Source organism: Callorhinus ursinus, unplaced genomic scaffold (assembly GCF_003265705.2).
Source record: "Callorhinus ursinus isolate GAN/ISIS: 27379988/994484 unplaced genomic scaffold, GSC_fseal_2.0 scaffold10, whole genome shotgun sequence".
NCBI classification, from domain to species: domain Eukaryota; kingdom Metazoa; phylum Chordata; class Mammalia; order Carnivora; family Otariidae; genus Callorhinus; species Callorhinus ursinus.
In genome coordinates this window covers 66212243-66225997 of record NW_027397072.1, presented here as the reverse complement: position 1 = coordinate 66225997, position 13755 = coordinate 66212243, and the positions used below count along the sequence as shown (strand labels likewise).

Sequence of the window (13755 nt, the reverse complement as noted above, 5' to 3'; positions counted from 1 at the left end):
ATATAATTAATGACTTTATAAAAAGACTAATAATTTTTAATCCAAGCCATAAGCTGTATTTATGAGCAGTATTCAATTCTATGCAAATTTCCACTGCAATTAACAAATTTGGACAGTTCTGAGACTGATTTAGTAAGCACCAACATTCTTTGTATTTACATCCTTTGCCTCCAAGTCCTATCAATTCTTCTTTCATAAAAACTTTTTTAACCTAACTATAAAAATAAGAGATTTGCAGCCAAAAAACCATGCTTCCTATAGTTTCTTATATTCCTCCCTTCTATTCCGTTTTCATTGACTGAAGTAGTAGGGAACTAGTTCAGGCTCTACTCACCTCTTTCAGAACAACTGCAAAAGCATTCTAAATAGTGCCCCTGTTCTTTCCAACCTACCTTTAGTACTGTCACCAATTCATTTTTTTCCTAACACTGCTTTCATGATGTCATGCCTCAGTTCAATAATCTCCAGTGGCCTCCCATGGCATAAAGCAGTGATGGGAATTGGAGTTTATTCATATTTTTTACTCTTTCAGGACAAGGGTAAAAAATAATGAAAGAACTTTACATTTTGGAAACAACAAAAACATTTTTGTTTCATAATAGAAATTACCAAAAGCAAGAGCAACTGCGGATGGTAGAGCATGGATAAAAACAGGATGCGAAAACCCTAGTAGCTTAATTTATTATTCAATATGCCTCAGAATCCAGATCTACCACATTTTTTTTAAAGATTTTATTTATTCATTTGAGACACAGAGAGAGACGGAGCATGAGCAGGGGGAGAGGCAGAGGGAGAGAGAGAAGCAGACTCCCCACTGAGCCAGGAGCCCAATATGGGGCTCCATCCCAGGACCCTGGGATCGCGACCTGAGCCGGAGGCAGACGCTTAACCATCTGAGCCACCCAGACGCCCCCAGATGTACCACATTTTCAGTCTTAACACTGGTTTAGCACATGCCCAGAGACCAGCTCAGTGTCATTGTTAATGATGTTTACATTTCCTCTCAACACAATTTCTATCCAGCATTTCCCTCATGTATCCTCAAAGCCCTTTAACCAACCACCTTCTCAAAGTGAAGCCAAATGTTTTCCGTGAAAAATGGTCATCAAGTGAGAGGCTTCCACCTCACTTCATTACTGCATTACAATGGGGATGCTCCAAGCACAACAGTAAACAGCAAAATTACTACTTTCCTAGTGATGGGAATCGGAGTTTATTCAGAAATAATGTAAACAATGTTAAATGCACAAGTGTCAGGAGTCCGCCCAACTCAGTAAATATAACCCTCTTCCCGTCAGGTTGCTCTGTTTTTAACCATGCCCTGCACATTTCTCACCTTGTCTTTACTCACATCAGTCTTCGCAGTTCCTCTAAATCTTCAAAACTGTATTTTTGCTCCAAAAGCACAATTATTAAGGAGCATATTTCTAAAATAAAGAATATCTTTTATTTTAAAAAGCCAAACTTTTTACCATGGCCTGTTAGAGACCCCAAATAATCTAAGTTTAGCCCACCTCCCCAGCCTCACCTGACACCAGTCTCTCAAGTTTTTCTCATTAGTCTTCTTACTAGACTTTCAAACACACAAAGCTAATTCCTGCCTCAAGGCTTTTGTCTCCCTATGGCTTGCTTGGAAATTTTTATCTGCAGCTCAAATCTCACCTCCTCACAAAGGCATTTCTCAATGCCACCCTACTTAAAACAAGCCCCCCCCACACACCCCAATCATTTTCCATACCATCATCCTGTTTATTTTCCTCATAACACCACTATTCTGAGTTCCTTACTTATGTGATTATCGTACACCCCTAATGGGGAGCACGGGTGTCCTGCTTATTTGCTATACCTTCACAGCCTAGAATAGAACCTGTCTCTTTGTAGGTAATCAATTATCCGTTGAATGAACGAACTGTGAAGAACCTGAGACTCACAGAAATGGTTTAACTATCCATGACCATAATCGTGATATACAGTGGTTTCCTAAAGGAACTAAAGTTTCCAAATAGCTATCATCAATACAGAATTAGGCAACTATATAAAGATAAGAGTCCCTGGGTAGGCAATATTCTCTGTCCTTTGTTTTCTAAACTTAGTATTCCAAAAGTCAAAATTCTACGAGAATGCTGTGCTCTCCTGAATCCCTAATGTTCAAAGATCAGAACTCTTCTCTTTGTTCCCATACTGGAATACAGTATGACAAACTAGTATGCCTTTGTTAATCATTAGATTTCCCATTTGCAAATTTCTTATAACTCTTTATTCTTCTACCTCACCTTAGTGTCTCGTAAACGTGTTTGTTAATTCAGAAAAAGGAAAGATTGAGTTACTCCTCATCTCCTAATATCTTTAGTGTAATGATTAATGTTTTGAGTAATGCTTTGGGGTATGTCATTATCAAAATGTTATTCAGAAACATCACAATTGGCTTATTTCCCCGTTGGGAGGAATGAACTGAAAGATATATATGTTTTCTGTGATCTCAGATTGATTTTCTTCTTCTAGAAAATGAACCATTTCTAAAATCCTACAAGGCAAGATTTCTCAGCAGGCAGTTATACTACCAGACTCTGGCCCTTTTATACATAAAGAAAAGTCCTAATGCTCGCTGGTGGGACACTTTCTGTCCCCAAAGTAACAAGATACATGCTAGTAAGTTAATAACTTGTCTAGTAAGATTCTCCATCTCTAACAAACTTGATTTTTTTTTCCTCTTCCAAAACAAACAATTTCCCAAAATGAAAAGGGTAATAAGACAATGTTCCTTTAAATACATATATATAAAATCAGGTACTAAAGTGAATGAAAAGATTTGGAAACTGTTTATAGACTATGCGGATTTGTCCCTGTCGACCTAAAACAAATAACTTCTAAGAAATATAATTCTAATCACTACATGAAAATATCTTTCTCAAAACATTTCATTTAGTGGCAAGTCGGCCACAAATTCAATTGGCCTATTCGCAGTAAAAACCCCACAGGTTTCCCTTCTTTAAGAATGTCAACCATTTTGCCTTTTTTCCTCTCGATTCAATTATAACCCATCAAGAGCCTAAACCACACTAACAGCAATTCCTCTCATTCAGCAGCTGAGACCCTGGTAGAACTGCGCTCCCTCGGACCATAAATGCTCAGATCCCACTTCCCTGGCTCGGTTTAGCTGGGGAGTCGCCACATCACAACCCGGATAAACTGGGCGGTGGCAGGACTTTGCCAGAACTCTCTCCTTCCCAATTCTCCACGCGCCACACCACTGGAGGCGCTCTCCCCTCACTGCAGTTGGGTCAGTGTGGATGTTTTCCACTGAGCCAGCTCCCCACCAGCGCCGAGTCGAGAGGGAGGGGAATGAGGCGCTGAGGAGCCACCCAAGCCTGAGAGAGGATGAGGAGGGGGCCAGGGCTCAATGCTGGCAAACAGACTAGCAGCAAAACTGCGCCTTTCCCCTAGGAGCAACGCAGACCGGTAGACAAAAGATTAAGGGCGCCAAGGCCTTTCCATCCTCACTCGGGAGCCTAGCCAGCCCAATGTATCCACGACCCTAGTTCCTAGATACAGATCCAGCTATTAGGGGTGGGTGCCTAACTTCCGGGATGCGGAAGAACAGGGACCAGAGGCAAGAAGCCGAGAGCAGGCGGGGTGCACGTGTTCCCCCATACCGAGACAGACAATAAAGAACAAGCCCGGGTTTCCTCGGCCGCCCCACCCTGCTCCTGACGGCTCCTACCAGGGGGGGCGCCTTCGCCCGGAGGTCCACGGACAAAGCCCCTCGGGGCGGAGAGGAGGGCTCCGCCCGAGGCATTTGGGGGTGCACACAAAAGACCGAGGGGAGCGAGGGGCTGCGCGAGGCGGGAGGGCACGGCACTCACCCACTGAGCCTGAAGAGCCTCTGCGCTTGGGCGCGGCCGGGGTGGAGGGGGGCGCGGCGGGGGCCGGGGCGGGTGGGGTCCACGCGGGCTCGGCCTGGGGGCTCACGCTGGCCGGGGGAGGAGGGGGAGGCCGGGCCGGAGGCTCATCGTCCTCGAGGAGCTTGGAGGGCGAGGCTGCGGCAGCGGAGGGCAGGGATGGCGCGGGCACCGCGGGTGACGCGGGGCTCGCGTCCCAAGACTGCGGCCGCTCCGGGGCGGCGGGGGGCGCGGCCGGCAGTGGTCCCCGGGGCGCCGGGGGCACGAAGTCACTGCCGAAGTCCAGCAGCGGCGCGCCAGCGACGGGGGCGGTGGGCACCGGGGCTGCAGGCAGCCCCGTGGCGGGCTTCCTCTCCAGCACCTCCAGCTCCTCCAAGTCCTCGTCTTCCTCCTCCTCGTCTTCCTCCTCCTCGTCTTCCTCCTCGTCCTCGGGCTCCCTCACGAACTGGTACTTGAACGGGGGCTGGGGCCCGGGCGGGCTGTCCGAGGACGAGGAGACCAGAGGCGACTGGTCCATGTCTTCCATGGCTGGCGGGTCGGAGATGATGCTGCAGCTGTTTCCACGGGACGCTTCTCCTCAGAGCCGCGGGCGGTTGTGGGGGTTGGGGAGGACTGAGAGGGGCAGGGCCGAACGAGCCCCGAGACCTGCAGTGGCGACGGCTCCCGGAACAATGAGACTGCTCCTCCTGCCTCTGCGCCCGTGATGCGCCACCCGCCCCGTCCCCAGTTGCCGCCACCGCCCAGACGAGCGAAGGAGAGAGGCCAGCGGATTCTCCGCCCAGTTTGGCGTGACTTACCCTCCCGGGCGGGGAGAGGCAGGGACTGGCGCGGGAGAAAGGAAGCCAATCGCCTACGGAACAGAGACGATGGGCAACCAGCCAGTCCAATGGAAAGAGAAAGAGAGAAAAGCGGGTGGGGCCTTTTGCACCTCCTCTCTCCTACCGGCTGGGGTGAGTTCCATGGGAGGGGTTTGGAACTGGGAGCCCCACCCTTCACCTTGGGTAGACGCGGGGTGGGTTGGGGTCTTAGCTTTGCCCAGAGGTGGGGGTCAATCTGTAGCTCCAGTACTGCGTACACTTGCGGCAGGACAGGCGGTCTGCCCCGAAGGATTGAGGATTCCTGGTCCCCATCCCCGGAAGGGCGTTATCCTGGGGGACTGGGGGTGGTAACATTCCTCCCAGGAAAGGAAAAAACCCGGAGTGGAGAAAGGTACTATGAAGTAGGCCCTAAGGATTTAAGTATACACTAAGTATTAAAAGATTTTGAAATAAAAAAATAACCCGTTTTTCTAACATAAATTACCAGACCAACTCGTCACTACTACCTTAACCACCTTAAAAGAAAAAAAGGGGGGGGGGGTGCGCAGCTGTAAGATCGTTTTCCGTCCAAACTGCAGACCCTGGATGAGGTAGGCAAAACAGCTGGGCTTGGACAGTCCGGACGACTGGGGCCATTGCAAAGTCGGCTCATTCAGGAGGGTTTTGGGCTCTGCCTGCTGCTGGACTCTCACATGGTAGAAAGATGAGTCACCCAAAGAGAGAGAGGAGGAAAGTGGAAACAAAACGATGCCTTGGAAGGCAAATTTGATTCCCATTACATTTCAGTCACCTTAGGCTCATGAGTCAACATTTCAGATGATTCAGGCCTTCTGGGAGTCAGGAAGGCCAGTATTCATTCGTTTGATATGCTGGAATGAGCGTGATCCCCATTCCACTTTTTCCAAAACTGGAAAGGAAGTTTAAAGGAAAGTGGTCACAAAACAATACAAGTATCAGCAATGCAAAGGTTTAGAGAGCCCCTTTTACGTTTCTGGTGTACCTTACAAAAATATCCACTGCATTTCTATTCTGGAGGCCCTGGAGACAGGATAACCTTTCAGATTGCTCACAGTCTAGGCCTGCACTGTCTAGTATCTTAGTCACAGGCCACTTGTGGCTGTTGAGCACTTTAAGTGTGACTAGACTGAAATGAGATGTGCTGTGAGTTTAAAATGCACACTAGAGGGGGGAGCTGGGTGGTTCAGTCAGTTAAGCATCCCACTCAATTTCAGCTCAGGTCATGATATCAGGGTGGTGGGATCCAGGCCTGGGTCAGGCTCCTCGTTCAGTAGGGAGTCTGCTGGAGATTCTCTCTTACCCTCTCCCTCCATCCTTCCCCCCCAAAATAAATAAATCTTAAAAAAAAAAATGCACACTAGGTTTTGAGTGTTAGTACAAAAAAACTAAAACATCTCAATTTTTATATGGTTATATTTTGTAACTGGTATTGTCAAAAATTGGAATAAGTATAAAATACTAAATTATTTTCACTTGGTTTTCTTTTTTAAATGCAGCTTCTAGAATATTTTAAATACACATATGATCACATTATATTTCTATTGGACACTGCTGGTCTAAATGATTAAGAAATTTTGATTGCCATGGGGAATCATTGGTTATTTAAGCAAATTCTTAGCTCAAACTAATTAATATTACTCTAGGCTTAATTTAGGTATTAAAAAGGAAAGGTGGTTGGGGAAGGAAGGAGGAGAGATGAATAGGTGGAACAAGGAGAAAAGGAGATTTTTAGGGCAGCAAAACTATTCTGTATGATACTATAATGGGGGATACATGACATTATGCATTTGGCAAAACCCACAGAACTATACATCACAAAGAATGAACCCTGATGTAAACTGTGGACATTAGTTAATAATATATCAATACTGGTTCATCACTTACAGCAAATGTACACCAAGGCAAAATGTTAGTAATAGGGGAAACTGGTTGGAGAGGAGGCATGGGAGTGTATGAGAACTCTCTGTACTTTCTGTTCAGTTTTTCTGTAAATCTAAAACTGCTCTAAGAAATAAATTTTATTAATTCTTAGAAAAGGGAAAGGTAGATTTCCTGGGAACGTTACCTGACCAGGTTGATTATCAACAATACAGGGATGCCAGGGTGGCTCAGTCAGTTAAGCATCTGCCTTTAGCTCAGGGCATGATCCCAGGGTCCTGGAATCGAGTCCCACCTCAGGCTCTTTGCTTAGCAGGGAGCCTGCTTTTTCCTCTGCCTGCCGCTCCCCCTGCTTGTGCTCTCTCTCTCTCTGTGTCAAATAAGTAAATAAAATCTTTTAAAAAATTATCAACAATACATTCAGGACCTGGCATATCCATTCTACAAAGATGAACTGGTTTTATTTCTACAAAATGGCTGTGAGGTGCTTTGAGTTTGTTTGGTTTTATTTTGTTATTTTTGAAAAGTAGGAAGAGAAAAATACTAATGTAGAATTTTGGGGTGGAAGTTTAATGCCAAACTAAAAATTTTAAGCAAAACAGATTCCTACAATAACTAAAATAGTCATATTTCAAGTATTTGTCAAAAATTATCAAAAACATATATGATTTTCAACTGCATACACATACAAAAACATACTAGCAAAATTTTATGGTATAAACCTTTACACCATAAGTAACAATTTAGCTATCAGTAGGTCAGTCTTGGGCGCCTGGGTGCCTCAGGTGGTTAAGCGACTGCCTTCGGCTCAGGTCATGATCCTGGAGTCCCGGGATTGAGTCCCACATCGGGCTCCCTGCTCAGCGGGGAGTCTGCTTCTCCCTCTGACCCTCTTCCCTCTCATGCTATCTCTCATTCTCTCTCTCTCAAATAAATAAATAAAATCTTTAAAAAAAAAAATAGGTCAGTCTTCTCCATACTGCTTTCCCACAGTCTTCCCCATACTGCTTTCCCACTATAATTGTTCTGACACTCCTTAATGGAATAATTTTACAGTTTTCGCATATATTATTTTTAAGTTGCTTATATGAGATCTCTGCATTCATATCTGTGTGCCTGCTATTACTAAAATAGTCTCAAGGGAATATGTTTAATTTATTAAAAGCATCATAGAAGGGGGCGCCTGGGTGGCTCAGTTAGTTAAGTGACCAACTCTTGATTTCTGCTCAGGTCATGATCTCAGGGTCATGGGATTGAGCCCCACTTCAGGCTCCACACTCAGCACAGTCTGCTAGAGATTCTCTGCCTCTTCCTCTGCCCCTCCCCCCACTCTCTCCTGCACGTGCACACATACACACACACACTCTCTCTTTCTCTCTCTAAAATAAATAAAATCTTTTTTAAAAAAGTATCATAAAAGGATAATTACAGAAAAGTAGTAGATTTACAACGTTTTTAACAAACAGCAATAAATACTGAGACAATAATATACGCACTCTCCTTTGAAGCAAAAGAAAAATAAAAATTTTATATTATTGAGCTCAGTGACTTCTAAAATGTCAGTATTTGACGGATGAATTAAGAGTAAAGAGTTTACCCAGTGTTCATAGAATGGTCAACAAAGCATAAGGAAAGGAGAATGTTGCTGATACACCAGAATTAAATGTAGAGTTAGTTACACATTAGTGTAACTACATGTAAATATCACTCTTACTAACAAAATTCTGATGGGCATTTGAAATGCTTAAAGGAAGAATATAAATTCTTAATCATAATAATAATAATTGAGGATTACTCAATGAATTATTTTTGAAATTACCTTACCAGAAGTAGATTAAAGTTTCCAGATACCACAAGTTAGTAATTATTCTCTTAGAACACTGCAAGAGATCCATTCAGCTTGATGGAATTATAGAATCTCAGAGTTGGAAGGGCTCTGGGACATTGGGTTGACCAATCTCCCTCCCATTACAAGAATTCCCTACACAAGGTTTTTTTTTTAAGTTGGTCATCTGTGGTAGATTAAAAACAGCCACAGGCTTTTTGCAACAACTCCCATCCAGAGGTAGGGTCAATTTTCCCACCCCTTCTGAGCTGGCCTTGTGACGTCTTGACCAATAGAATGCCCTGGAAATGAGTTGCAAGCCTAAACAGCAGAGGCATTGCAGTTACCATTCTCACTCTCTTGGAACACTGAGGCTGAAGATGAGATATACACGGGGAGAGAGACCTAGCTGTCCCAATCACAGAGCTGAGGTCCCCAGAAATGTGAGACCATTTCAGATTCTTCAGCCAACCCACAGAATCATGAAAAATAATAAAGCATTGTTGTTTTACACTACTACTTTTTGGGATGGCTCATTACACAGCATAAGCTAATTTAAACATCATCTATGTTGTGCTTTATTCATTTGTATATTAAATATTTATTGGGTGTTTACTCTGTACCAAGCACTCTGGAATACAGCACTGAACAAATCAGCACATATGTGCTTGAACATTTTCAGTAAAGGGAGACTCACTACTTAAGGAAATATCCCATTCTAGAATTCTACCTTTTTGCAGAAAGCTGAATTGATCCCTAATCCGGCATACATTGAACAGGTTAATTGTCCTTATATCATGTTTGCCCCCCGAAAGAATTAAAAGGCATAGGATGGCGATACTCTTATCTACATATTGCAGGTTGTGGACTCCAGAGTGGGTTCAGCACACAGGAGAAAGATGAGAGATAGATTCCTGACAAATCTATTTCAAAGGCTGTGCACAATTTCTTTGTCTACTGAAAAATGACTTGCCAATATTCAAGAGCACCATTGAATTACATTCAACCTTTCTATTTAAAAAAAAACTGAAACATCATGTTGGCACTCCTAAGGGAAAAGCTAACAGCTTGCTATGTCATTGTCCCTACCATTTTGCATGAAATGTACCTTTTTGTGAAAATGCATCTCCTGGTTCTGATTAACATTTTGACTTCTACTAAGTTTATTCTGTAATAAGAATAGAAATATAAATATTATGAGATCAACAACTTCAGCCATGCTAGTTAAGCACTGAAAATTAGTGTTGGACTTAAAATCAAGTTCTTAAGTTCCAAAAAGAAATCACATAATAGGCAAGTGAAAGTCATAATTAAAATTGAACCTAGTCTTTCTCCTTTAACCTTCTTGGATCCTCTGCATTAATACTGCTTTTCCTTAAGCTAAGTGCAATGTGAACCATTTCTCTGGTGAAGTTTATTGTGATCTAACAGAAAAATTATTTTTGATTCAGAAGAAAATTAATTTTGATCTAGCAGCACAAATCCAAGCAGAGAAACTCCTAAACCATCTTAGACAAATAAAAATCTATCCTCATGAGAAAAAAGAACTACAGAAAGAGTTCATAAAATTATCCAAGTTATAAATAACTCGTTCCAGCATCTCATCTATTCTTCATAATACTAAAGACTGAAGTATAATTTCTGCTGTTTTATCTTCTCTGGAAATAGAAACCAGGTGGTCACTATCTTTACAATAAACATTACTCATTTACTCAACTAAAATCTGACCTTATAGGTTCTGTTGATAAAGAATAAATAAAACAGGAGGGAAGACAAAATGGCAGAGGAGTAGGAGACCTGGATTTCATCTGGTCTCAGGAATTCAGCTGGATAGGGATCAAACCATTCTGAGCACCTACGAACTCAACAGGAGATTGAAGAAAAGAATAGCAACAACTCTCGGAACAGAAAAGCGACCACTTTCTGGAAGGTAGGACGTGCAGAGAAGTGAATCCAAGGTGATATTTGGGAGGATAGATGGTGGGGGAGGGGGCCTCCGTTGGCTGCTTCTGGCAAGTGATAGAGCCGCGGAGCACAAAATCAGAACTTTTAGAAGCCGGTTCCGCTGAGGGACGTCGCTCCAGTGGCTAAGTGAGGGGTGGAACCCTCACTGGGACAGTGTGGTCTCAGGACCCTCGGGGTCACAGAAAGACCAGGGGTGCCTGAGTGCGGCAGAGCTCCCAGGTATCAGAGCGGGGAAGCCGGCTCCAAAGACGGAGCCAAGGAGTGGGCTCACAGCTCGGGGTTGCCATAAACCATGATCCGAGGCACAGTCCGGCCAGTGCTCCTCCATCAGGGACTCAACAAGTGGCAGATCCGGGGAGTCTCCCCTTCCTCCCCCAGGAGGAGTGGCACGGGAGCGCACTGCAGGGATCTGCTGGGTTTGGAGACTCCACATGGGGTCGTGTGCCAGAGATAGAAATGCTCAGTCACAGGCCAGGTGAGCACAGAGTGTGGCTAGAGACTGGGGAGACGGGAGTGATTGACTACTTTTCTCTGGGGGCACGATAAAAAGCACGTTCCCGAGTTCTAGCTTCCTCCATGGCAGAGATTGGGAGGCCGCCATTTTCACTCTCATCCTCCAAACCTGTACAGAAAGCTTGCAGGGAAAAAAAGCTCCCAATGGCAAACCCGAGCAGATTACTTAGCCCGGACCAGGCAAGGGTGGGGCAATTCTGCCTCCGGCAAAGACATTTGGGAACCACGGCAACAGGCCCCTCCCCCAGAAGATCAGCACGAACAGTCAGCCAAGACCAAGTTTACCGATCAAGGAGAACGGCAGAACTCCAGCGCTAGGGGAATACTGCACATAGAATTCATGGCTTTTTTACCATGATTCTTTAGACTTTCAAAGTTAATTTTTTTAACTGTCTTTTTTTTTTTGAATTTTCTTTTTCCCTTTTTCAACCAACATCTTATCAATCCCTTTTTTAGAAACATTTTTATTTTTCATTTTTAGAGTCATATTCTATCCCTTCATAGTAGTTACCCTTATTTTTGGCATATATATATATATATTTATATATATATATAAATATATATATATATATAAGTTGTTCTCTCTTTAAAATTTTGAGATTCAGTTTCTTCTAACAGATCAAAATATACCCTAAATCTCTAGTATAAGGCTTTGTTCTAGTCTCCTGCCTGATCATGTTCTCTCCCCTTTTTTTTCTTTTTTTTAAATCCTCTTCTTTCTTTTTTCAAACAACTTCTTCTCTTATCAATTCCTTTTATAAAATTTTTTATAATTTTCATCTTTACACTCATTGCATCCCTTCATTGTATCAACCTTTATTTTTGTACATATATAAGTTTTTCTTTCTTTAAAATTTTGGGAGGCACATTCTTCTAACAGACCAAAATACACCCAAAATCTAGTGTGTGGCACTGATCTGTGCACCAGCCTAATCATATTTGATCATATTCGGTTTTCTTAGTTTTGTTCTATTTTTATTTGTTTTTATCTTTTTCTTTCTTCTTTTTCTTTTTTCTCTTTCTTTTTCCTTTCTTTCCCTTTCTTTTCCCCTGGTTTCAGGTCTTTTCTGATTTGTTTAGAGAATATTTTCTGGGGACGTTGTTACCCTGTTAGCATTTTGTTCTCTCATTCATTTATTCTCCTCTGGACAAAATGACAAGACAGACAAAATGACCTCAACAAAAAGAACAAGAGGTAGTACCGACTGCCAGGGACCTACTCAATGCAGACATTAGTATGATGTTGGACCTAGAGTTCAGAATCATGACTTTAAAGGTACTAGCTGAGCTTGAAAAAAGCATGGAAGTTATTAGAGAAACTCTTTCTGGAGAAATAAAAGAACTAAAATTTAACCAAGTAGAAATCAAAAAGGCTATTAATGAGGTGCAATCAAAAATGGGGTCACTAACCGCTAGGATAAATGAGGCAGAAGAGAGAATTAGTGATATAGAAGACCAAATGATGGAAAATAAAGAAGCTGAGAAAAAGAGAGATAAACAACTACTGGATCACAAGGGCAGAATTCGAGAGAAAGGCGATACCATAACACAAAACAACATTAGAATTATTGGGATCCCAGAAGAAGAAGAGAGAGAGAAAGAGAGAGGGGGGCAGAAGGTAGTACAGAGAACTTCCCTAATGTGGGGAAAGAAACAGGCACCAAAATCCAGGAGGCACAGAGAACCCCTCTCAAAATCAATAAAAAGAGGTCAACACCCCGACATCTAATAGTAAAACTTGAGTCTCAGAGACAAGGAGAAAATCCTGAAAGCAGCTCAGGAGAAGACATATGTAACCTACAATGGTAGAAACATTAGATTGGCAACAGACCTATCCACAGAGACCTGGCAGGCCAGAAAGGACTGGCATGATATCTTCAGAGCACTAAACAAGAAAAATATGCAGCCAAGAATACTATCTCCAGCTAGGCTGTCATTGAAAATAGGAGAGATAGAAAGCTTCCAGGACAAACAAAAACTAAAGGAATTGGCAAACACGAAACCAGCCCTACAAGAAATATTGAAAGGGGTCCTCTAAGGAAAGAGAGAGCCTAAAAGTAGCGTAGACCAGAAAGGAACACAGACAATATACAGGAACAGTCACCTTACAGGCAATAAATTGGCACTAAATTCATATCGTTCAATAGTTACCCTGAATGTAAATGGGCTAAATGCCCCAATCAAAAGACACAGGCTATCAGATTGGATTAAAAAACAAGACCCATCGATATGCTGTTTGCAAGAGACTCATTTTAGACCCAAAGACACGCCCACATTGAAAGTGAGGGGGTGGAAAACCATTTACCATGCTAATGGACACCAAAAGAAAGCTGGGGTGGCAATCCTTATATCAGACAAATTAGATTTTAAAACAAAGACTGTAATAAGAGATGAGGAAGGACACTATATCCTACTTAAAGGGTCTATCCAACAAGAAGATCTAACAATTGTAAATATCTATGCCCCGAACATGGGAGCAGCCAATTATATAAGGCAATTAATAACAAAACCAAAGAAACACATTGACAAAAATACAATTCTAGTGGGGGACTTTAACACCCCCCTCACTGAAATGGACAGATCATCTAAGCAACAGATCAACAAGGAAATAAAGACTTTAAATGACACACTGGACCAAATGGACTTCACAGACTTATTCGGAACATTCCATCCCAAAGCAACAGAATACACATTCTTCTCTAGGGCCCATGGAACATTCTCCAGAATTGATCACATCCTAGGTCACAAATCAGGTCTCAACCGGTACCAAAAGATTGGGATTATTCCCTGCATATTTTCAGACCACAATGCTTTGAAACTAGAACTCAATCACAAGAGG

The 13755-nt window shown here is 42.9% G+C and overlaps 1 protein-coding gene across 3 annotated transcripts in view; it reads right to left on the bottom strand.

Annotated features, from left to right (window-relative positions):
- The window catches only part of RTN4 (reticulon 4), a 65447-nt gene extending 60775 nt beyond the window's left edge, over positions 1-4672 (bottom strand). The window contains exon 1 of one of the 3 annotated variants that reach the window (XM_025868833.2): positions 3864-4672. In XM_025868833.2, coding sequence (XP_025724618.1) covers positions 3864-4425 — 562 coding nt within the window. In that variant the 5' untranslated portion in view covers positions 4426-4672. The remainder of the gene's footprint in view (positions 1-3863) is intronic. The other 2 variants (XM_025868834.2, XM_025868835.2) reach the window with 2 other exon arrangements.
- Between the last annotated feature and the right edge of the window lie 9083 nt (positions 4673-13755).